This window comes from Lupinus angustifolius, chromosome LG06 (assembly GCF_001865875.1).
Source record: "Lupinus angustifolius cultivar Tanjil chromosome LG06, LupAngTanjil_v1.0, whole genome shotgun sequence".
Lineage (NCBI taxonomy): Eukaryota > Viridiplantae > Streptophyta > Magnoliopsida > Fabales > Fabaceae > Lupinus > Lupinus angustifolius.
In genome coordinates, this window is record NC_032014.1 from 2,879,334 (window position 1) to 2,902,169 (window position 22,836).

General features: G+C 33.2%; 1 protein-coding gene and 1 long non-coding RNA gene across 14 annotated transcripts in view; both read left to right on the forward strand.

Annotated features, from left to right (window-relative positions):
- Positions 1-22,836, forward strand: part of LOC109348933 (ubiquitin carboxyl-terminal hydrolase MINDY-1-like) — a 46,579-nt gene that overhangs the window by 1,929 nt on the left and 21,814 nt on the right. For 2 of the 9 annotated variants that reach the window (XM_019589548.1, XM_019589550.1), the window contains exons 5-10: positions 396-1,407; positions 1,523-1,577; positions 1,704-1,785; positions 1,910-1,990; positions 2,456-2,563; positions 2,703-2,752. In XM_019589548.1, coding sequence (XP_019445093.1) covers positions 396-1,407; positions 1,523-1,577; positions 1,704-1,785; positions 1,910-1,990; positions 2,456-2,563; positions 2,703-2,752 — 1,388 coding nt within the window. Of the gene's footprint in view, positions 1-395; positions 1,408-1,522; positions 1,578-1,703; positions 1,786-1,909; positions 1,991-2,455; positions 2,564-2,702; positions 2,753-2,999; positions 3,127-3,394; positions 3,851-15,599; positions 15,705-15,843; positions 15,894-16,143; positions 16,267-16,500; positions 16,860-22,836 lie in introns of those variants that run through there. The other 7 variants (XM_019589551.1, XR_002107813.1, XM_019589552.1 and 4 more) reach the window with 7 other exon arrangements.
- LOC109348936 lies at positions 5,977-11,906 on the forward strand. 5 transcript variants are annotated; one of them, XR_002107817.1, is made up of 8 exons: positions 5,977-6,479; positions 8,123-8,688; positions 8,766-9,458; positions 9,668-9,756; positions 9,924-10,024; positions 10,291-10,476; positions 11,060-11,104; positions 11,820-11,906. It is a non-coding gene; the product is annotated as an uncharacterized LOC109348936 (long non-coding RNA). The 5 variants fall into 5 exon arrangements; XR_002107818.1 differs by lacking the exon at positions 5,977-6,479 and having other exon boundaries at positions 7,946-8,469; positions 8,578-8,688; XR_002107816.1 differs by lacking the exon at positions 5,977-6,479 and having other exon boundaries at positions 7,946-8,688; positions 9,878-10,024.

The following is a 22,836-nucleotide window of genomic DNA, read 5'->3' on the forward strand; positions in this document are numbered from 1 at the left end:
CTATTAGGATACTATATGAATTATGGGAACGAAAGTTCTAGAGGATTTTTCCTTGCCAGATATCAGCCAAGTTCTAATTCTTCCATGTAAGAGTTGCTATATGTAAATCCAAATACATCATAGTTTTGCTCATCAATGTTAATTTTAGTCTAAGGATATTCCTTTGTTTCCAGTAAATTCAAGAATAATGCATCAATTTTCTTTGTTATCTGCAAAATGATACTGACCCCCTCCCACTTCACGCTTCATGTACTGCATCAATTTTCCAAGTGATCATCCTTGAATAATGCTAATCAAACTTTTGGCTGTATGTTTTTCTTATATGATGTGTGTTTTATTTCTTATTTTTAGTGTTTTGTTTGAGATATCCCAATCTTCATGTGCACATGAGCCAGGATTATGATACTGCAAATGCAATAGAATCAAAGTCCTATAATACCCTCATGGGAGAGCTTGTTTCTCTGGAAACGCTAAACATGGAAGTCCGACATGAAAGTAATCTGGAAGAAGATTGTGTTGATTTTAAGGCGGCAACAACAGCTGTTCTTGGAGTTCCTTCTCCCTGCCTTTCAAAAGCTAGGTCGTTTGATGATTCTCCAGATTCTGTTGCAGGTGAAATACGAAGAAAAGGCAATCACGAAGAAGAGGAAGAATTATTGAGAGTTTTGAAGCTGTCTGACAATGATTCTAAAGATTCGGTTAGTATGGATGAAAGTATGTGTAACAAGCAACCCGTTGATTCTGGGGATAAATTAGCAAAGAGCACTGGTGCTGGAAAAAACGACTTTCACGAGGCAGCTGAACCTTCCGTATCAGATGATTGCACTGATTCTGTCAAAAACAGGGATGACCAGACATCTTCTGCATCTGCTCTGGGAAAAGCTGCTAATTCATCCTTAAAGACTGATGCCATAAATGACCATCAGTCAGCTCATATGGGACCTGAAGAGTCTCTTGGCCAGAATGATGTGACTGATAATGTCAGTCATGATGCATTGATTCAGAATGAGAGTGCAACTCTACTTTCTCCTGAAAAACATTCTGTCTCTTTGTCCCAGAGCTGTGCAGATGTCTCTGGAAGGGGTGGAAAAATTCATGATCAATCCACTCTCACAACTAGTGACCATGAAGTTGTAGATGATTCTCAAGGATCCATACTCAATACAGATTCAGATTTGTTTGGTGTCAGATTTCATCAAACTGATGTCTCTGACACATTGCCTTCAAGTGTTAATGGTAGTGAGCCCATATATGAAGGAGAGGAATGTGTATTGGATAAAAGAAGTCAAAATTTTGAGGATCCTGAACCTGTTTATGAAGGTGAGGTGGTGCTTGCAGAACAAGCTGACAAAAGCACCTTAGCTGCTCCTGATCTAAGAGCTGATGGTGAAATTACTCCACATCAAGGTCTGTCTTTCTATTTGTTAAATAACTGAATTTATTATCATCAAAACATCACTTTTTAGACAACTATGCATTGTTATCTTCAATGGAAGACATTTGTCCTTTTTTATGGCCTTAGGGGAATTGGTCAAGACTTTCTTGAGGAATAATGCTAGCCAGTTGACATTTTACGGGTATGTTGACCTCTTGTTGGTCTAAATATCTTGATTCTTGAACTATTTCTTTGACCCCTATATTTTGCTTCATTGGTTATGGAGAAATTTCTCTTCACAAGTTATAAACAGTAAATGCTTTTGCAGCCTTTTCTGTTTACAAGATGGGCTTAAAGAGCGTGAGATATGTGTTTTTTTCCGGAACAATCATTTCAGCACCATGTTTAAGGTTTGGATAAAGCTTTTGAAGATATTATTTTCTTTGTTCCCTTGGATTACTGATAAAATTGGTTGGCTTTCTCTGTTGCGGTGTTGTACTTTTCAATCATAAAATTATTTCTCCTTTTTCACAGTTTGAGGGTGCGCTGTATCTTCTAGCTACAGACCAAGGTTACATAAATCAGCCTGATCTAGTATGGGAAAAATTGAATGAGGTAAACCACTTTCTTTATGGTCTTTTTGCATCCAGGTCATCTTGAAATGTTTTTGTTTTTCCATTTTTATTTCAATGCTAGTAGTGGTCGGAATTTTTTTTATTAGTTTATACAGTTGTGGATATTCCCAAATCATCCTGAAAACGGGAAAATTGCATGCTTGTTGAATTGGTCACACTTAAGAACAAGTCATACTGGCAGTTTTTAGGCTGTCGCATGGAATCTGCATGAATGATTCGTCAGTGTCTTTTTACTATTTTATTTTCAATCTTAAATTTGTGATGATGGGGTATCTTTCCTTCATTAGTCTGACTGAGTAACTGCAAGGTTTATATCTCAGCCACTCAGACATTGGTGTGTTCTTCCAAGTCCCCCCTAATCTAAGTCCAGAGTGATTAAAAAACAAGCATCTCAAGATTATGTAATATTAAATTGCAGGAGTTATGTTATGAGCTTTTCTTTCAGGTTAATGGTGATACGCTGTTTATGACCAGTAAGTTCAAGGAATTCAAGGTAGAAGAAAGCCATGAAAGTAACACATGGGATGAGAATAATGCTATGACCAGCACTGCGGTATGTATATTCTTGTAAAAGTGAGACATCTAATTTTGCAAACCAAACAACAACCAACCTTTTTTGCCACATGTTTCAATTGATATGAAGACAACTTCACATGTTTCAATTGATATAAAGACAACTTCACATGTTTCAGGACTATCTTGCCAGCATAGATAGTGCATCTCAGGCAGGCTTAGATATCAAGTAATTTTCTGAACTTGCTAGTGGCACAAATGTCATGGTTTTTAATTTTTCCAAAAAATGAAATAAAATCTAGTAGATAAGTATCTGGAATATACAACAACCAACAACAACCAAGCTTTTATCCCACTAGGTGGGATCAACTAGATAAGTATTTGGAATATGGTACAAAAAAATTGTAAATTGTTCCCTTTAATTTTTAATATTCAAAATAATTTGGTAGATACTGATATTATCTATATTGGGACAGTTCTGATCTACAATTAGCAATAGCCTTACAGCAACAGGAGTTTGAGCAGCAGCCGCCGCCGCCACCACATCATAATTCACAGCAATCGCCCATTAGTGGTGGCTCCAGACTGGTCACGGGTCCTCAGGTAAATGATCTTTTGCAATTTATGTTTGGGCCTAATTTACTCTATTTTTGTTGAGTGCTTATTACCTGCACTGTTTGAATAAATGTTCATCCATGTAATCTGTTGCCTTGATCTCTCATGAGTGCAATTGGATTGTGGATCATTTTTAACATTGACTCATTGTAGGAGATATGTTATTATCTGTACCAAATATCAGCTATTTTATACGAAAACTGTTGCTTTGGTTATACCTGATATTCGATAGTTGAAACTTTTATGAATTTTCTAGTGAATGCTGTTGCAGGTGGCAAGGAACACTGGGGGGCATTCATCTTCATCTCCATCTCCCAAACCTGATGTAAAATCGAAGGAAAAGTGTACAGTGATGTGAATTTCATTGACAGTTGTTTGGAGGTTTCACTTTAAGGGATCGTTTGCGAGTTTTGTTTGGAAATAAAGGGAAAGGCAAAACTTTTTTGAGTCATAAGTGTATTTATGCCTTCCAAGCCTTTCATTCCAGTTTATCTCCTTCCAAAATTCAAATCCAAACAAAACCGAAAATGTGTAAGTACCCTTGATTCTATTGTTTTTACTTTTACACTACAGCAACTTTATTCCTCATGCCATGTATGTAATTTTAGGTTAAGTTTTTTTCCTGTAAATATTGGTCGTAGTGTTAGGTCCTTGTAGCTTGCGACCCCAACCCTGAAAGTGTTACATGCATTGATGTCTTTTGCAATTTATTTTTGGGCCTAATTTACCGTTGCTTTAATAAAAAAATTTAGTGATTCTTCGTTGAGTTTTCTAGTTTTGGATTATAGATGTATTTTCTACATAATAATAATAATAATAATAATAATAATAATAATAATAATAATAATAATAATAATAATAATAATAATAGTGTAGTAGAAAATATAATAAAAATAATGATAAAAGAGGACAGGAATAAGGTGTAATGGTGAAGTAGGTCCAGCTGTTACCTCAATGAACGACCAACAGCACTTTATTCATTAGGATGAGGAGTACTTCTATGCCTTTTGGATCCTTTGCACATTGCCATCTTCAAATTCCAAAAATCAGTATAACATTAATACTGCTAACCGTTTACCACATTTTAAACCCACAACTAAATAAAGAAATAAATTCATTCAAAATTTTGTATATTTAGTTTTTATTATTAATTAAAAACCAAAATATTAAATCGTTTCTTGCAGCAATAGTAACATATTACTTTCTCATAGCAATACCAATTTGTGGTGTTCTTGCATGAGAAATTTTGATGAATCTTGAATGAGAAGAAATACAAGCGGAAATGATCAAGATAAATAATTACGTTTTCTTAAAGTTTGATTGAGTCATGAGATTTTGATGAATCAAGAAGTATAAAGGATATGCATGAATGACAAATAAAAGGAAGAAGAAAGAATAAATTTCTCAGTATTTCTCATTGAATTGATTACAAAGATTAGGATCCTTTATATATAACTACTAAAACATAGATTATTAACCAGATAATCGATTAATTTCGTTGATTAATTGATTATCGCACACAAAATTAATCTAAACAAACTGAAACAACTATCCAATTAATTGATCAATTACGGTGCTAATCAATTAACTCTTATAAAATTTCACATTATTCTAATAAAATGGGAGTTTATATTAAAAACTGTTAAATTATTAAAATTACATTTAATTATTTATTTTCTTGTAAATATAAAAATAATTGTATTAATACACCTGGAATTACTTACAAACCTCTAATTATTTTAATAAAGACTTCAAGAAAAATATATCCATGTCAATATGTCAATTTGAGCTAAACCTATTTTTAAAATATAAAATATGAGGTTGATAAGTTGATGGGAGATTAAAATTTAATGAAGATTAAAAAAGCAACAATGCGAATGAATCAAATCTAATTCTTGAAAGACAAAAAACCATCCTTTTATTTTCCACAGGTATCCTTGCACTGGAGACAATCTTGTCTAAGCCGAAAATATCTATAGGTGAGTGAGGCTAATTCTCCCAATATATATTTTTTCCATTCACAAAGCTCAAACCCAATACCTTATTTAAAGAATTCAAACAATTATCACTTGAGCCAACACCTGTTTGGTAAAAACATTTAACAAATGAGTGCCACACTCATTTTTAATTTACCACCATTTTGAGAACACAAACTAAATGAGTTAAGGGTCCACTTTAAGATATTAAATTTTTTATTGTCTTTTTAGATTGTTGAGTATATACATAGTAACATGCAAGTTGGCATCTAATATAGTATGAGATATTAACATGGCATCTAATACACATGTGTAATAATCATAACAACTTACATTCAAGAATTTGGTATATTGAACAAGTTCATTATAATATGATACGTGTAATTAATTAGTCAAGAATATTGACCTGACATGTAAGTTGAAAACTTTCACATAAACAAATAATTGAATTAAAAAATATAGAAATCAACATTCAAATTTATATTTTAAAATAAATAATATTATCATGGCATGTAAAAGTTAAATGACTTAATTTTACATTTTTTACATTTAATTATAAGGAAAATGTATATTAATAGAATATAGAACATCAAAATAAAATAACAAACTTGATTTGAAATTACCAAAGGTATAATATTTATATTTAAAACTGTTTTAACTAAAGGGGGCTAATAGTGATGGTAAAAAGATATCATTGTATATAGACTCTTCATTAGAGGCCCATTTAATAGAGGCCCATTCAATAAGGCCCAATGTTGCGTCAACTTTACGTTTGAACGTTGCCCCTTTTTCCTTTATAAATACCACTCTCGTTCCCCATTTAATGGAGACTCAATAGACTTTGCGATGATTCTAAGGAAGATTTCGGTTTCGATTCCTTTGTTGAATTTCTGGCCGTAACTGTTGTCTTTCTTAAGCTGTCGTATTTTCATCAAACTAGGATGATATTGGAATGTTATATCTTCTGTGTTTATTTCTTTTACTCATTTTCTCACACATCTCCTTTCCTTATCTCGATTTCCAATCTCTGTCTTTCTTTATAACTGATCATTTCTGCAATGTCTCAAACAATGTGTATTTCTTCAACTTACAAACACTGTCCCAAAACCCTAAAAGTATCTTATGACATCAAATTTTCCTAATCTCAATCTTGATTATTCAAGAATTCTTGATCTCGTTTAACCAAAATTTTAATTGGCTTTGAAAACCTAAGAGTTTGATTTGGGCTATAAGAAAGCTGCATAGTGCTTGCAAGATGAATTGTAGTTGCCTAAAACGGATCATAATGATCAAGAACATCAAGAAGAAGAAAAAGAAGCAGTGAAAGAGTTAATTCACAAAACCAAAACGATTCTGCTAGTGCTGGTTGTGGTTATTCTGTTACTTTTGCCTTACATTTTTGCATCTTTTTTAATTTTGCCAATCATGCAAAGTAATTTTTGTGTTTTGATATTGCAAATCTTGTCATTTAAACAATATCAAATGCATTAACACAAAATAGGGCTCAACTCCTCATATTTGAGGTTGTTGTACGAAAGAAAAAAGAGCAAAGAGTCATGATGTGTTCTATTTGTTCCCAAAACGTATCACTGTTTAAAGCTGGTGTTTTTGTTTTCTTTTCTTTATAAAATATGTCAAATATATAAGTAACTCATGTTTTATTTTGTCCGGTTATGACACTTCTATCAAATGCTACCATATTAATGCAGATTAGAGTCTAACTCCAAATATTTGTGGTTGGTGTTACAAAATAAAACTTATCAGAATCCTCATTATCAAATTTCTCTCAGATTGATTACTACCCAACATGCTATACCATCAATCCTATGCTGTATCTGTTTCCCCATTGTTCATTATTTCTCAACATGATTCTTCATTACCTTACCTTATCTCATCATCACTGAACTGATTATGATGTTTTTTCAAATAAAAATCATAAACTCCACGAAGAGGAAATTATCTTAGCATGCAAAACTCTTGAATCACTCTCTCTTTCCATAATTTTTTAGCATGAAAATGCTCGTTCTGCAAGATTTACAGTTTTCAGATTAACTGGCATTTTGAATCTTAAATACATGATGGATGCCACAATGTCTTGCTTAGCTTGTGTATATTGTCCGTTGTTGATTATATACTGCATTGCTTTTGCTGCAGGTAATGTTCTTCTATTACGAAACAACTTAAGTTTGAGTTCAGATATTGCTGAAGTTTCTCAGGAGAAATTGCTTGTTACATTTTGAACTTCAGCGGATAATATTGCAATTTTCTTGTACTTCAGCTGTTAATTATGCGATTTTATTGTACTTCAGCGGATAATTATGCAATTTTCTTGAACTTCAGCGGATAATTATGTGATTTTCTTGAAATTCAGCTGATAATATTGCAATTTTCTTGAACTAGCTGATAATGATGTCGTTTTCTTGAACTTCATCTGATAATGATGTGGTTTTCTTGAACCTGAACTGATAATATTGCGCTTTTCTTAAACCTCAACTGATAATGATGATAATGATGTGATTTTCTTGAACTTTTGGTGACATGATGTGATTTTCTTGAACTTCTGTTGATAATGATGTGATTTTCTTGAACTTCTGTTGATAATGATGTGATTTTCTTGAACTTCTGTTGATAATGATGTGATTTTCTTGAACTTCTGTTGATAATGATGTGATTTTCTTGAACTTCTGTTGATAATGATGTGATTTTCTTGAACTTCTGTTGATAATGATGTGATTTTCTTGAACTTCTGTTGATAATGATGTGATTTTCTTGAACTTCTGTTGATAATGATGTGATTTTCTTGAACTTCTGTTGACAATGATGTGATTTTCTTGAACCTCGGCTGATAATGATGTGATTTTCTTGAACTTCAGCTGATAATATTGTGATTTTCTTAAACCTCAGCTGATAGTATTAAGGCATGTGATTTTAAGCAAGGTTAGGTGTGGATATTTTTTTCCCAACTTCTTTATTTGAAACTATTAATTTTTTCCATTCATTTTCTGCAGTCATATATGTCCCAAGCTATGACTCAGTGAGCTGCAAGTTCAGTTCAAAATGAGGTTGTTTTTACATGTGTGGATGAAAGGTGTAAAATTAAGACCCTGTTGTGTGGATGAAAGGTGTAAAAAGAGAACGTGTGTGTGTGAGAGAGAGAGCGAGTGCGAGACAGAAAGAGATGTATATGTGGAATCATTCCACAGGAAGTTGAGATCATAATAATAACCATTCTACGCATGTTCGTTTGCACTAGCAAGAGAGGTATGAAATTATGCATTACTTTCAGGTATTAAGTGATTATGCATTACTTTCAGGTAGTTGTACATCCACATTGGTGATTATGGACAAACACCAGGTAACCTTACTCTCTTGACTCTTCATCTTGTATTAAGTGTACATTAATTTGTTGTATGTTTGAGAGTATAGTGTCTCTTGGTCAAAGGTATCTTCCCTTTACACTCAGGAAACCTACCAAACATTTCTTGAAGGCAGTGGATGGAATAACTTTGAAGGACATTATTCACTTTCTCAAAAGCTCATTTCCTCCCCTCTTACAATGAATCTTATAGAGATGGTATTTTTTCAAAAGAATTCTCCTTAACTGTTTTTGTATCTTCTCTGATATTAATTTTTTCCATTCATTTTCTGCAGTCATATATGTCCCAAGCTATGACTCAGTGAGCTGCAAGTTCAGTTCAAAATGAGGTTGTTTTTACATGTGTGGATGAAAGGTGTAAAATTAAGTTAAAATCACAAATGCCAGTCAATAAATTGGCGATTATGCGCAAGCAGCATATGCATAGCTCATTATTTTTGGGTACATAATCGTTGAAGTGAGTGAGTTTTCACCTGTATGTATTGATGTTGGGCTAAGCTCTAACTTCTGGATTAATTTTGGATCACTTGAGGTCCTTGTAGGCTGTTCTAGTACACAAGAACAGTACCCCAGAAAAGCTAAGCTCTAACTTCTGGATTAGGGGAATGCTCTTTGGAATTAGCTGGTGCTCCCTTCATTGAATTTCTCTTTTGAGAAGAAATTAATAGTATTTTCGTTGATTTTTGACAGCCTTTCTTTTTATTATTGTGTTATTGGACATGGAAGTGTCTGTCTGCGGTACTGCCTTTTAGATAAAAACTTACTGGATTTTGTATGATTGCAGACTCAACCAAAGAGGTTTGTGTGATGGTTCTCGATTTTGAGTGGAGTTCAATTTGTTTTGATAAATTGTTCTGCTTTAGTGCCTGAGCCCTGGCACATCCTCTGAAACGTTAATTAGGGTTGACTCTGAATCAATGGCTATGAACAGCACTTCTCCTTACAATTAAGGTCTTCTTTTGTTACAGGTCGACAAGTGTCATTCGGTCATTTTAATTGTTTTGATAAATTGTGTTTATTTATGTTTGTTTCCTACTGATTCTGGTTAGTGATTTTAATACACCATCATGTATTAATATCTATGTTAAAAGATTTTTTGTCTTCAATGATTATAATACCACACTGGCTTCTGCATAACCGTTTTTAAATTTATGCTACCCGTCTTTCTTTTAAACAGTTGGGTTCAAACACAACTAAAGAATCATCCTGATGACCTTTGGGGAAGATGGTCTCATAGATTACTTAGATCATGCTTCAATTATTATGGTGAGTCTCCACATAATTTACTGCTCTAATGTCAGATATCACTTTTATTTGTAACTTAAAAAGTTTTACTATCTGTACCCAAGTAATATTTTATTTGAGTTACCATTCTGATATCTTGTAGCATTGTTTACTTGTATCATGTATGCATGCTGCAATGAAAACAATAGACGCATGTGCACTAACCGGCATACCTACATATGTGAAAATACTGAGGTTCGGCTTCAGAAGCTTGTCAGCAACGGCAAATATAGTTGGCTTCTTGTTTTGGGTACCCTATATTACAAACACTTTCACCATTTCTCTCTTTCAATTCATTGGTAGGGTAGCAGCATAAGCTATAGTGGAATATAGTTACTTGTTACCTGTTGCTCTTGGCCTCTTGCATCTGGAATGCTTAGTGCTAGTACTAGACTACTCACTATTAGTGTGCATGTCTATTTTCTATAGTGGATGATGTAGCCGCGTATGCACACTAAATAATGTTGTAATATATACATCTACATACTTGACTAAAGTAACCTTGTATTGTTTCAGGCAAAATTTAGCGATGTTGTTATCTGGCTCAAAGCAAATGCCACCAAGGCAGAAAAATTGGTTGCTGATGCCCCGGGGCTTCTTTTGCTGGGAAAAAAATCTTGTCCGAAGTAACAAACACAGAAAATAACATCCTTGGAGAAAAAACTAGGTCTATGCCGAACAGTCAAAACCTTTTTACATTTGGTAGGTCTCTTCTTACTTTATTATGATATATCACCAATATGTTTTCTTCTTACGTTTTAGAGTCACTCTATACTGGGGTCAAAATGGTGTACATTACACTGGTTCCATTTATTTCTTGAATTTAACACTCAACTTGAAATCTAAGTTTTTTTAATCTGGAATGCTGAAGTTTTTTTATTGTATTATGGATAATTTGCTTTGTGAGGTTAGGTGACAATTATATGTTAGAGACTAGAGTCCATGGAATTTATGTCACACTGGCTTTAGAATGGCATAGTAAGTTGGAGATTTGTAAAGAATATGCTATTGTTGTGATCTGTTCTCCAGTTTTAAAAGCAAAGCTGCTTCTTTATCCTCAATGCAGATGTTCATGTAATGACCGAAACTTTGTAATGCATTTGCATATAAATTTGTGAAGTAAAAGAATTTTGAAAAATAGCACTGGGTATTAGCGGAGTAACTTACATGTTTATTTGTCATTCCTGCTGTTTATTTATCCAGTTCAGTGCTATGCCTTGAATTCAGGCAGAAGCTTATGCCACTATTTTTGATTGGCTGTTAAATTTCCTTGTTTTAATTTTAGGAAATCAGAGTTCAACTCCCTCTAACCATGATGCTTCAGATGGTGGTGAGGACTTGAAGCCTTTTCCCGTTGCTATCTCACTGCAATGCATATACTGATTATCCCACATGGCCCGTTTTTGTACTGTGCTTGATTGCTGATTATGTCATTTTCTGATACTGGAGTTTTCTTAGAGCAAGTTCATTTATGATTAAATTGATTATAAGTGAAGGTTGCTACCTTTTCATGGTAATAGGGATAAATAAAACATGTTGTTGTTTAAACAAGAAAACCTTCGGTGACCTTTTCTTGGTGATTGGCATAATTAAAGGTTGCTGGAATAGGTGAATTTTGGAGCGAAAGTAACCTGTTCTTCTCCTTTAACTTGTGTGTTTTTCACTTTATCTAGTCTAGGGCAAATTGGAAAACATCTGTCCAACTTTCTTTATTGAAGAAAATGGTAGTGTTGACTATAAGGGGGGAAAGTGGCCCTGCTTTTGGGAATAAGATGAATGAGGACTCATGCCTCTTTCAATTTTAATTCTCTTACATTTTACTTTCAGTGGCTAATTCTTTTGGTTGTTCATGTTATGTTGAATGCTGAATTTCTTATGTCACTTTTATTGTTCCATACTGTACTATATGTGCACCAAACGCCACCTGGCATCGATGTCACTTATGTCTTAGGACTGTGTTTTTTCACTGGTTCTTGTTTCATTTCAACTTTACATTGTGATGTCCATCCCAATGGTTTAATGTCTCTTAACCTTGCTATGTTCAGTAAAGTGATCCAGAAGATAAGGATGCACGGAAAGATAAAGGGATGGACCAGCTGTCTATTAAATGCAAAGAGGGTATCCCCAAAGCTACCGAAGAGTCAAAACCTACAACCATTGTTCGCAATGAGGTTCATTATTTTATAGCTTTTCTTAGTACTTAGATACTAGTATGTTTATATGGAATTGGCCTCAATGTAATGTTTAGTTTTTTATTGAGAACTTCAGTTTTTTGTTACCTTTGCTAATGACAGGCAGGAAAAATTCTTCTCAATGCTTTGCTGTATCCAGCAATCAAGACAAGTCTGCTGAAGAACTCTGTTGTTGCAATATTTCATACTTTGGTAAGGAATATATGTTGAGAAGTAGCATATTTAGCTAAATAAATACATATAATTTGCTTCCAGATACTGGGGGGAAGTCTAATATAGCTAAACATAGAAACCAACTGTCTTGGAAAATATTGCTTGAATTTTATGATAGTAGAAAGGAAATAGGATTAGTTTTTTTGGTACAAAATTTGATTAGTTTAGACAAGCGTTCAGAGTATAAAATTCTAGGATAACAATGTAAAGTTATCTATTCTGTCAATGAATCGGCCCTATTGTTTCTATCATGATGGGTCAATTATCAAAGTGTTTTTCTTTAAGAGTAAGATAATAAATTAATAATAGTTGTCCTTACTATTATTTGTATCTTCATTGGCCTTTTTTAAAATCTATACCTAGTTGCTCAAAGGTTGTTATTTGGATGAGTAATATGATATTCTTACAATTTTTTCCCTCATACACCACCTTTTCTACACCTTATATTTCTTTCCATTTCTCTTTTCCTTCCTAATCAAATCAGCAATCATAGCTCTTTTCTCTTCCTATTGCCCCCATGCACCCCAAAAGCCAAAGGAGGTGTGGGAGAAACATATTTTCTATATTAATAGCTTCCCTTCAATTAGTTTCTTCATATTTTCTCTTATTTTTGAGCAATTTCACCTCACTTTACTATGATTGAATAGCTAACAGAAAACAAATATAAACCTCGGGGATTTTGTAGGGTAATGCTGGTGGGAGTGGAGATAATGATAGTGTTGTTGTAAGTACATTCTTGATCCGAATGAAAACAGAAGAAGATCGAAATAAACTGGCTTCCATTATCCAAGAATATGCTCCAGTATCTTGAAATTACAAACAATAGCGTGATATTATGCTGCTTTGAGCCATTTGATGTAATTCAATTTTCCCTTTTACATAATTTTTTAAGGTGTAATTTGTTAGATTATGTGTTGCCAAACCTTGTGCTTAGGAGACTGTTGGCTACTTGGCTTTTGTACCATAACTCCATAAGAGAAGAATGTAGGTGACTCTGATCAGCTATAGTACCTTTGATCAATGCAATTGTTATTTTAAGGTAATGCATATTGCATACATTGCTTGGGCCTCACTTATATTTTTACAAGGTAAATGTTCTAAAACCCTGGTTGGCAAGAATTTTTTGGAAGGACTGCAGCCATTTCAGGACATTTTTATTCGTTTATAGTGCAATAATACGTTAAGATTGTGAGTTATTCAAAATTAACTATGAAGTTGTTTTTAGACCTTTGGCCTAGTAAGTAGTAACATCCGATATTTCTCCCTATGGCAGCCAAATCTCCAACCATGACTTATTTCCATCTCATTATTAGGATTACTTTCCTGTTTACCCTATCTTTCCGTCCATCCCTACCCCACTTATGTGTTCTCCATCAACCTTCACATTACCTTATCTGAATTTTTTCCACTGTTTTAGGTCTTAAGAAATCATATACTCTTCATCCAAGAAAAGAAATCATATCATCAAGGTTGATTTTTCTTATTTGTTTTTTCATGTGTTCACCTTCTCCTTTGTTTCCAACGTTTTTTTGCCACAATTGCAAAGATAAATCATCCTGACACTTCTTAAGTTAATTTTGCTTCCTTTTCATCCTTATTTTGGTTTAGTTTGTGAGCTAATTCTTGCCTCATGAATTGCCTGTTTAACATGGGAATTTTTGGGAACTTGTTGGTTTGGCATATAAATTGGAAATCAAGGGTTTAACCACTACTTTTTGGTTTGATTGAATCTTAGTCTGCCTCTTATTGTATGTCCTTATTTTGTTAGCTTTGTTGAGTTCATAGATAATTAATCTTTGGAGATGGAGTTGCTGATGATTGTGGAAAGGCATTGCAGAGAAGAGGTGTTTCCACTGTTATGGTTGATGAGGAAGACAAAAAGACTTATAACAGTTAACAGTGTTAGTTGTAGCTAACGGTGAGATGGAAAAAAAAAATCACATATCATCTTATGATAGACTACTAGTACCACTAGCAACAGTTAAGAGTAAAAATTCTCTCTCAATCTGTTTATTTTTTATTTATTTGAAACTCGTTTAATTGGTTTCATTTTCTTTATGTGCATGATCGGCTTCTACATGTTACATGATCGTGCTTCTGGAAAGTTCTAAAGCGGTGATTATCGCAATGCGCTTTCACTTTTCAACCGTTACTAATCATTTTCTTTGATTCTGCTGTTTTTCTTTCTTAATTTGGATTATGTAACCAGGCTTTGTGATATCTCAGTTCTCTGGTTTATATAACCAGCTATGTGTGTTTTTTTGGTTCCGAAGTGATGTTTTCGCAATGTACGTTTGTTTTCCACTCGTTACAGATCAATTTCTTTGATTCTACTGTTTTTCTTTGTTAATTATGGTTAGGGAACCGACCTTGTTTGATTCTCAGTTCTATGGATGATATAAGCAGTTATGTGTGTTTCTTGATTCCAGAATGATTACGCAATGTGCATTTGCTTCATGGAAATTTCTTGAATACATGGAGTTTGAATGTCAAGAAAAATTATTTATCTTATGGTTTAAATGTTTGATTGTTTGTTGTCTCCTTATCCATGCAACCTATAGACTAATCTAGTAAAATACCAGTTCAAGAGGTTTGGACAGTATGGGTGTGCATCATTTTACTCACCTGTTCTTTGAGCTCATTTACTTTACTCTATTGATAGTTTGATACTTTGCAAATGAACAGGCCGTTGGAAATTTTCTGCCTAGCGCAAGGTTACTGAGTTCCATGGAGGATGACCTTTTTCAAGAGCAGAAACTGCCACATGGTCTCATAAAAGCAATAAAGTTGGATGTCTTAAATGTGGCAGATATAGTTAAGTATATTCTTCTTTGTATATCCATATCAGCTTTCCAATTAGTTAAGTTCATTGTTTCTACAGCAATGGAATTAGATCAAATGGCATGCACTCACTGTGTAACACTTAATCAAAGAACAGTGTGTGGCTTTAAAAGCACATCCTTGTTTGGTTGCATCAATTTGTATTTCCTTTTAAATGTGAAAACCCTATTCTCCAGGGTGTATGTATTGTCAATTATAAATCTCTACAGGATAAAATGGCTGCTTTGGAGATAAATGCAGCTGGGAAGGTCAACTGTTCTGAGCTGGGACTCCCAAATCTATCTTCCGAGTGCACAAAATATGGTGGTAAATCTTCAGGTCATTATGGAGTAACAAAGTTCCCATCCATATTTTATGTCCGAGATTGCAAAAATGTTGAACAAAATTTGCCCTGGATGTAAATCTATTCGACCAGAATTACAGAACAAGGTAACACATCATATAGAGTTATATGTTATTTATGAGCCATATGGCCCACTGTTGGAAGAGAAAGACTTGTGCGGAGACATATATATGTAGATACAAACAATAAAATCTTCACAGCACATAAATTAATTATGTTATGAGCTTTTCTTTCAGGTTAATGGTGATACACTGTTTATGACCAGTAACTTCAAGGAATTCAAGGTAGAAGAGCCATGAAAGTAACACCTGGGATGAGAATAATGCTATACCAGCACCGAGGTATGTATATTCTTTTAAAAGTGAAACATCTAATTTTGCAAACCAAACAGCAACCAACCTTTTATGCCACATGTTTCAATTGATATAAAGACAACTTCACATGTTTCAATTGATATAAAGACAACTTCACATGTTTCAGGACTATCTTTCCAGCATAGATAGTGCATCGCAAGTAGGCTTAGATATCAAGTAATTTTCTGAACTTGCTAGTGGCACATATGTGATGGTTTTTTAATTTCTTCCTTCCCTTCTCCAAAAAATGATATAAAATCTAGTAGATAAGTATCTGGAATATACAACAACCAAGCTTTTATCCCAGTAGGTAGGATCAACTAGATAAGTATCTGGAATATGGTACAAAAAAATTGTTAATTATTCCCTTTAATTTTTATTATTCCAAATAGTTTGGTAGAAACTGATATTATCTATATTGGGACAGTTCTGATCCACAATTAGCAAGCCTTACAGCAACAGGAGTTTGAGCAGCAGCAGCCGCCACCACATCATAATTCACAACAATCGCCCAGTTGTGGTGGCTCCAGACTGGTCACTGGTCCTCCATGTAATTACCTGCACTGTTTGAATATCTGTTCATCCATGTAATCTGTTGCCTTGATCTCTCATGACTCATGAGTGAAATTGGATTGTGTGTCATTTTTGACATGGACTCATTGTAGGAGATATTTTATTATTTGTGCCAAATATCAGCTATTTTATACGAAACCATGTTGCTTTGGCTATACCTGATATTCGATAGTTGAAACTTTTAAGAATTTTCTAGTGAATGCTGTTGCAGGTGGCAATGAACACTGGGGGCATTCATCTTCTTCTCCATCTCCCAAACCTGATGTAAAATTGAAGGAAAAGTGCACAGTGATGTGAATTTCATTGACAGTTGTTTGGAGGTTTCACTTTAAGGGATCGTTTGCGAATTTTATTTTAGAGGGAAATAAACGGAAAGAGAAAAGTTTTTAGAGTCATAAGTGTATTATGCCTTTCAAGCCTATCATTCCACTTTATCTCCTTCCAAAATTCAAATCGCAAACAAACGTGTAAATGTGTAAGTACCCTTCATTCTATTGTTTTTACTTTTGCACAACAGCAACTTTATTCCTCATGTCATGTATGTAATTTTTGTTTAAGTTTTTCTTCTGTAAATATTGGAATTTGGAAGAATATATCTATATATATAGTAGTGTTAGGTCCTTGAAGCTTGCAACCCCAACCCTGAAAGTGTTACATGTCTTTACGTTGCCTTATGGAAACCTGGGTAGGTATCTTCAAGAAATGATATTCGGTAGTTATGCAATAATGGTAAACATCATAGAATGTTGGTTGTTCTTTTGATTTTGAAATTGTTACATGCATTGATGTCTTTTGCAATTTATGTTTGGGCCTAATTTACCGTTGCTTTAATTAAAAAAATACCGATTCTTCGTTGACTTTTCTAGTTATGAATTATAGATGTATTTTCTACATAATAATAATAATAGTGTAGTAGAAAATATAAATAAAAATAATGATAAAAGATGACAGGAATATAGGTGTAATGGTGATGTAGGTCCAGCTGTTACATCTATACATTAGGATGAGGAGAAAATTGTGCCTTTGGTTTCTTAATTTCAATATGAAAATTGTTATTGATATTGTAAATTGGGATGGTATGCTTCACCCATAAAGTCCCTAAAAAGGCTATTCACGGTGGGAAAGCAAATAACTTGGATTTTGCTTGGATGTCCCTAATGCTTTATTATTCATTTATAATATTCTATATGGTATAAGTTAAGACATTGCGATTGCTAAGTGCAATTATTATAATATGAAATGGGATGGTATGCCTGACTCTAGTTGCCTATAAATTCAGATGCGAATAAGATCCTAGTTTTCATGGCTGGCCCATACACTTGCAATTGAGTTCTCTATCTAAAGTCAGGATGATATGCTTAATGGTTGTATAAGCATAAATGCAAGGTGGATGGTATGTGTTGTCCGTAACTGCAATGGTATGTCAGAGACTTGATAAGCCTAATTGAAATGACTATGACTTCATATTTCGTAATCCTTATATTGGGATGATGTGTTTGTGTTTGATAAACTAATTTCTAGGTATGAAAGTTTTTATTCATAAACTAAAATCAGTGTGGTATGTTTGACCCTGGATGCCTTTATCATACCATACTACTTGGAAGTGTCTCTTATGGTTTTTCAATGCCTTGCCTTGGCATTTGGGGTAATAAATTTGCCACATGGGGTAATGGGGTAATGGCAGATAGTAGTATGCCACCCACTCTTCCTTGAATAGAGAATTATAATGACATTCTCTTGGAGGTTAAACTTCTTTCTTTTTGTATCCTAATCATTATTATTGTATATTAGACGACTTTAATATAAAAATTGATTTGAAGACTATCTTTATATTAGACGACTTTAACAATTGGTGATACATGTGACGGAGTAACCCGAATCATTATTATTGTATATATGCCTGCACATGTTTCTGGATGGCTTATCTCACTAACTCCTATCTAACTCTATGTCTAGCCACTAAGTCAATTTAGAGGTATTAGATACCAACCGTCTTGTTTTTATTTGATTATAAAGGCTTTTAATTAACCAATTTTAGTTTTGATGAAATGTGACCTTTTGTTTTGGATCTGTTGGTGCTTCACAACATGAAAAGCGTGTTTCCTGAATAAACTTGACTTCAATGTAAGTTATATCGCTACAATAACTGTTTAAACTATTTCTAGATTTTACCAAGCATGTGGTAAAGATGTGCCTTATCATTTTACAATTGATTGTGTTCATGAAATTATAGTATTGTAGTAGTACTATGTCTATTGCATGGATTTTATGGAAGGTGATGATTAAGCACAAATGTGTAACAACCTCTGCTTATATGCATACATGATCTTTTGAGATGTATTGTGTGACTCCAACAGTGAGAAAATATGTTAATTTCCTATGACCTTTGACCTTCCTCTATGGACTGAATTTAGTTAATTGTCTTTATTTTATTTTCGTTAGCCTTTGATGATAACCTCTTCGCGACTGGCATTTCTTCTCCAAGGTTCTCCTGGTTCGGTTTTTATATCTTCATACCGTGGTGGTTGGTACTTTTCATTCTTTGTCCTAGTTTTAACCGTCATCTAATATTTTTTGCCCTTAATTTTCTCTATTCTATTTAGCTATCTAATCATTTGCAGTGAGCATGACCTTGTTGAGTTCTTAATGGGAACGTGGCGCTTAAAGTGTCTCAAACTTCTTGATGGGTTTTCTTTCCTGCCACCCGACATGGCTTTCACTGATAAGTGGTAACATTCAAGGCTTTTGAAGTACCTCAAAGTTTTAGAATAAAATTTAGGTGCTTCCCCGCCCCCCAGGTGATGCTGCTGCTTTCATCAATGTTCTTATTGCTTTCAGAAAGTTCCATCTCATATTTAGATGATCAAGCATTGAAGTATAAAAAGATCAGGTCAGACCTGCATTTGAATGTATTTCTGTAATTAATTGAATATATTTCTTTGTTACTAACCTGCAATTATTTGCATTTCTTGTTGCCCAAATAAAAATGAACTGGACTGAAATATGGCTAGATATGGTACAATGCTGTTATCCCATAGAAGTACAATGTAAGAAAGGTAATATGTGGTTTATAACTAAGATGTTCATTATTTACAAAGATTATATATGTGACAGAGTAACATGAATCATTATGATTATATATGTGCCTTCTTTTTATTGCTTTCAGAAAATTCCATCTCATGTTTAAATGATCAAGCAGTGTAGTAAGAAAATATCATTGTACCTAAATACTTCCTACAGATGGACATAATCCTTCAAAGTGATAGATTAAAGGAAGAAAAATCGGATTTTCTGTTGCTTAATGTTAAGTTCGGTTAAAACTTGGCCACAACATTTTCTGCACATGAACCTTTGCTGAGGAATTCTGTCGTATTCTGATTTCACTAATTTGAAAGGCTTTTGAGTTGCCTTTGGACGTGATGCGATTTACTCTTACGAATCACAAGGTATGTTACTATACCGTATTTGAACAGATGGTTTCATGTTGTTATTGCAATCACTATGTAATGGCTAAAGATTGAAATCTTTCTAATTACCTTGGAGTAGACAATTTTGAGACATTCTTCTTTTGCAATGAAAATTGTATTTTTCGCAAAGTATCTTCCTTATAAGTATGTTAGCGACCAACAATACTTTTGGGAAAATGGAAATAGGATTTTCAAACATGGACTTTATCTAGAAGTATATTTTGTGCTAGTGATGTTCTTTAAGGCTAGGTTTGTGACAAGATTGAGTTCCTTAATTTTTGGAAGAAATCATGAGAGTTATAGAACATATATAATATTTTGCTGTTCAAAATCGTAGTCTGCGGCAGTTGCATTTTTCGAGTGAGCTCTTGATTTTTGGCAAGAAATTCATCACTTGAATAAGTAGGCAGCCAAGGCCATATGGCTGAGCGGCACCTTTACTTCAGAACATATATGAACATGCATATTTTATAAAGGAAAACAAATATTCTTGCCATCTTAGAAATATAATCCACCACAGACAATTCCATCTAATTGCTGCAGGAATAGTTCTATCCCGAGCAGTGGCATCCTTCACTGCCTTGGCTAAGAATGTGATGGTCTTGACTCTTGAGGTTTGGTTAAACATACTTGATTTAAGCTTCATTCCTGATTCTAAGGAACAAACCAGGTTGGGGAAGATGGGTAAGATGACATGACTATCCAAGCTCCATATCAACTTATCCATTTAAATTCACATAATTTTATAAGCTTTTAGGGAAATAGGATGTTCAAGGTAATTCTTTTCTACTAACCCGCGATGATTAAACTTCTTAAAGCCTAAAGAAAGATGAACTGAGCTGAAATATGGTACAATGATGTTATCTCATAGAAGTACATTGTAAGAATCGTAATATGTGGTTTCGTACTATGTTGTTATATTATTTACAAACTGCTGCATTTAAACCCCATAAAAATGGGGGTAGTAAATAAAGCTCTTATCGTGTGAGGTAACAAAACCTATAGTAAAAAAAGAAACAATAATACCTATTACTTTGATTACTACAAGATTAAATATCTAAGGATATGCATTAAAATGACTAAAATCAGAAAATAAGCCATCATAGTCTCATAAGATAGGTTTGCTTCAGGATTCAAAACCACAGCAGGAGAGTGAGGAGATATAATGAGGAGAATGAAGGTATAATGTAATAATAGAGATGAATTATATTTGGGTTAGAGGTATTAGATACGCATCTTTGTTTTTTATTTGATATAAAGGCTTTTAATTAACCAATTTATTTTAAACCTAGTGCTTTCAGGGTTGGTTTTCATTAGATTTATCATAATTTTGATTGGATAGTTAAATAGCAATGGATAGATCCTCAAAGTTATAGTTTTGATGAATGGTGGCATATTGTTTTGGACCCGACGGTACTTCACAACATGAGAAGAGTTTGTTGCCCGAATAAACTTGACTGCAATGTAAGTTTTATATCATTACAATATCTGTTCTAGATTTTACCAAGCATGTGGCAAAGCCTTCTCATTTTACAATTGATTTTGTTCATGAAATTGTAGTACTGTAGTAGTAATGTCTCTATTGCATGGATTTTATGGAAGGTAATGCTTAAGCACAAATATCTCTACTATATGCATATGTGATCTTGAGATTCTTTGTGCCTTCTATTTGTAGGTGTTAGGTTTGACCTTCCTCTATTCTATGGGTTGATATAGAGATAATTACATCATATAGTAAATATAAATATAGAAAAGAGATAATTATATCGTATTATATTGTTTCTTGCAACAGTATTAACATATCACTATCTAATAGAAATACCAATTCCTTGTTTTCTTGCATGACAAATTCTTTGTCTTCTAATTCTTTGATGAATCTTGAATGAAAAGAAATATAATTGGAAGCAATCAAGAGAAATAATTATAGGTCTAGTCATAAAGGGACTTCTAGACGAATTAAGAAGTGTGAAAGAATGCATGAATGAGAAATAAAAAGAAGAAAGAAGGAAACTTCTTATTGAAGTGATTACAAAGATAAGCACCTTTTATGTACAACTACTAAAACAGAAAACATAAATTGTTAATCAGATAATCGATTAACTCTATTAATTAATTGATTATCGCGCGCAAAGTTCACCTACACAAATAAAAACAACTAACTAGTTAATCGATTAACTCTTAAAAACCTTATATATTCTAACAAAAAAAAATGGGATTTTATATTAAAAAAATTACACTATTGAAATTAAACTTAAATTATTTTATTTTCTTGTAAATATAAAAATAATTGTATTAAACACATGGAAAAAATTTCAAGCCTTTAAATCACAAAATATCTTCTTTTGTTTTAAAAAAAACTTAAACAAAAAGAAATCTATATCATGATATCAATTCAAGCTAAACTGATTTTTAAACATTTATAAAATATAAAATATCAGGTTCATAAGTTGATGTGAAATTAAATTTTAAAGACAAGTTTAAAAAGCTACAATGTGAATGATTCAAATCTAATTCTTGAAAGGCAAAAACAACATTTAACAAATGAGTGCCATACTCATTTTTAATTCATCTCCATTTTAAGAATACAACCATCGTTAATACCGTACAATTCATCAACTAGATAGGGTATTGGTACAGTGGTATAGCGGTTCAATTAATGGTTCACTAATTAAACCACATACCGATGAAATTAGATTTAAAAATATAATATATTATTATTAATGTTGAAAAATCAATAAACAAATCAATATTTTTTATAATTTCATTAAAAAATTAATTTTAAATAAAAACTGGGGGTATCACCGGTACGGTTTAATTGAAAACCAGTCAGTATGATCGAGTTTGGCTGGTTTTAATCGATATGATTGCATGACCGGTATAATTACTATACCGTACCGGATTGAGACCGGTTCACCGGTTGAACTGGCTGACATGAACCAATTTTTATAACACTGATACAAACTAAATGAGTTAGAGGGTCCATTTTATAATATTACTGTGTCATGGCTAAAAATAAATATTATCATAAATATATTATCATGGTATGTAAAAGTTAAATGACTTAATTTTACATTTTCCAC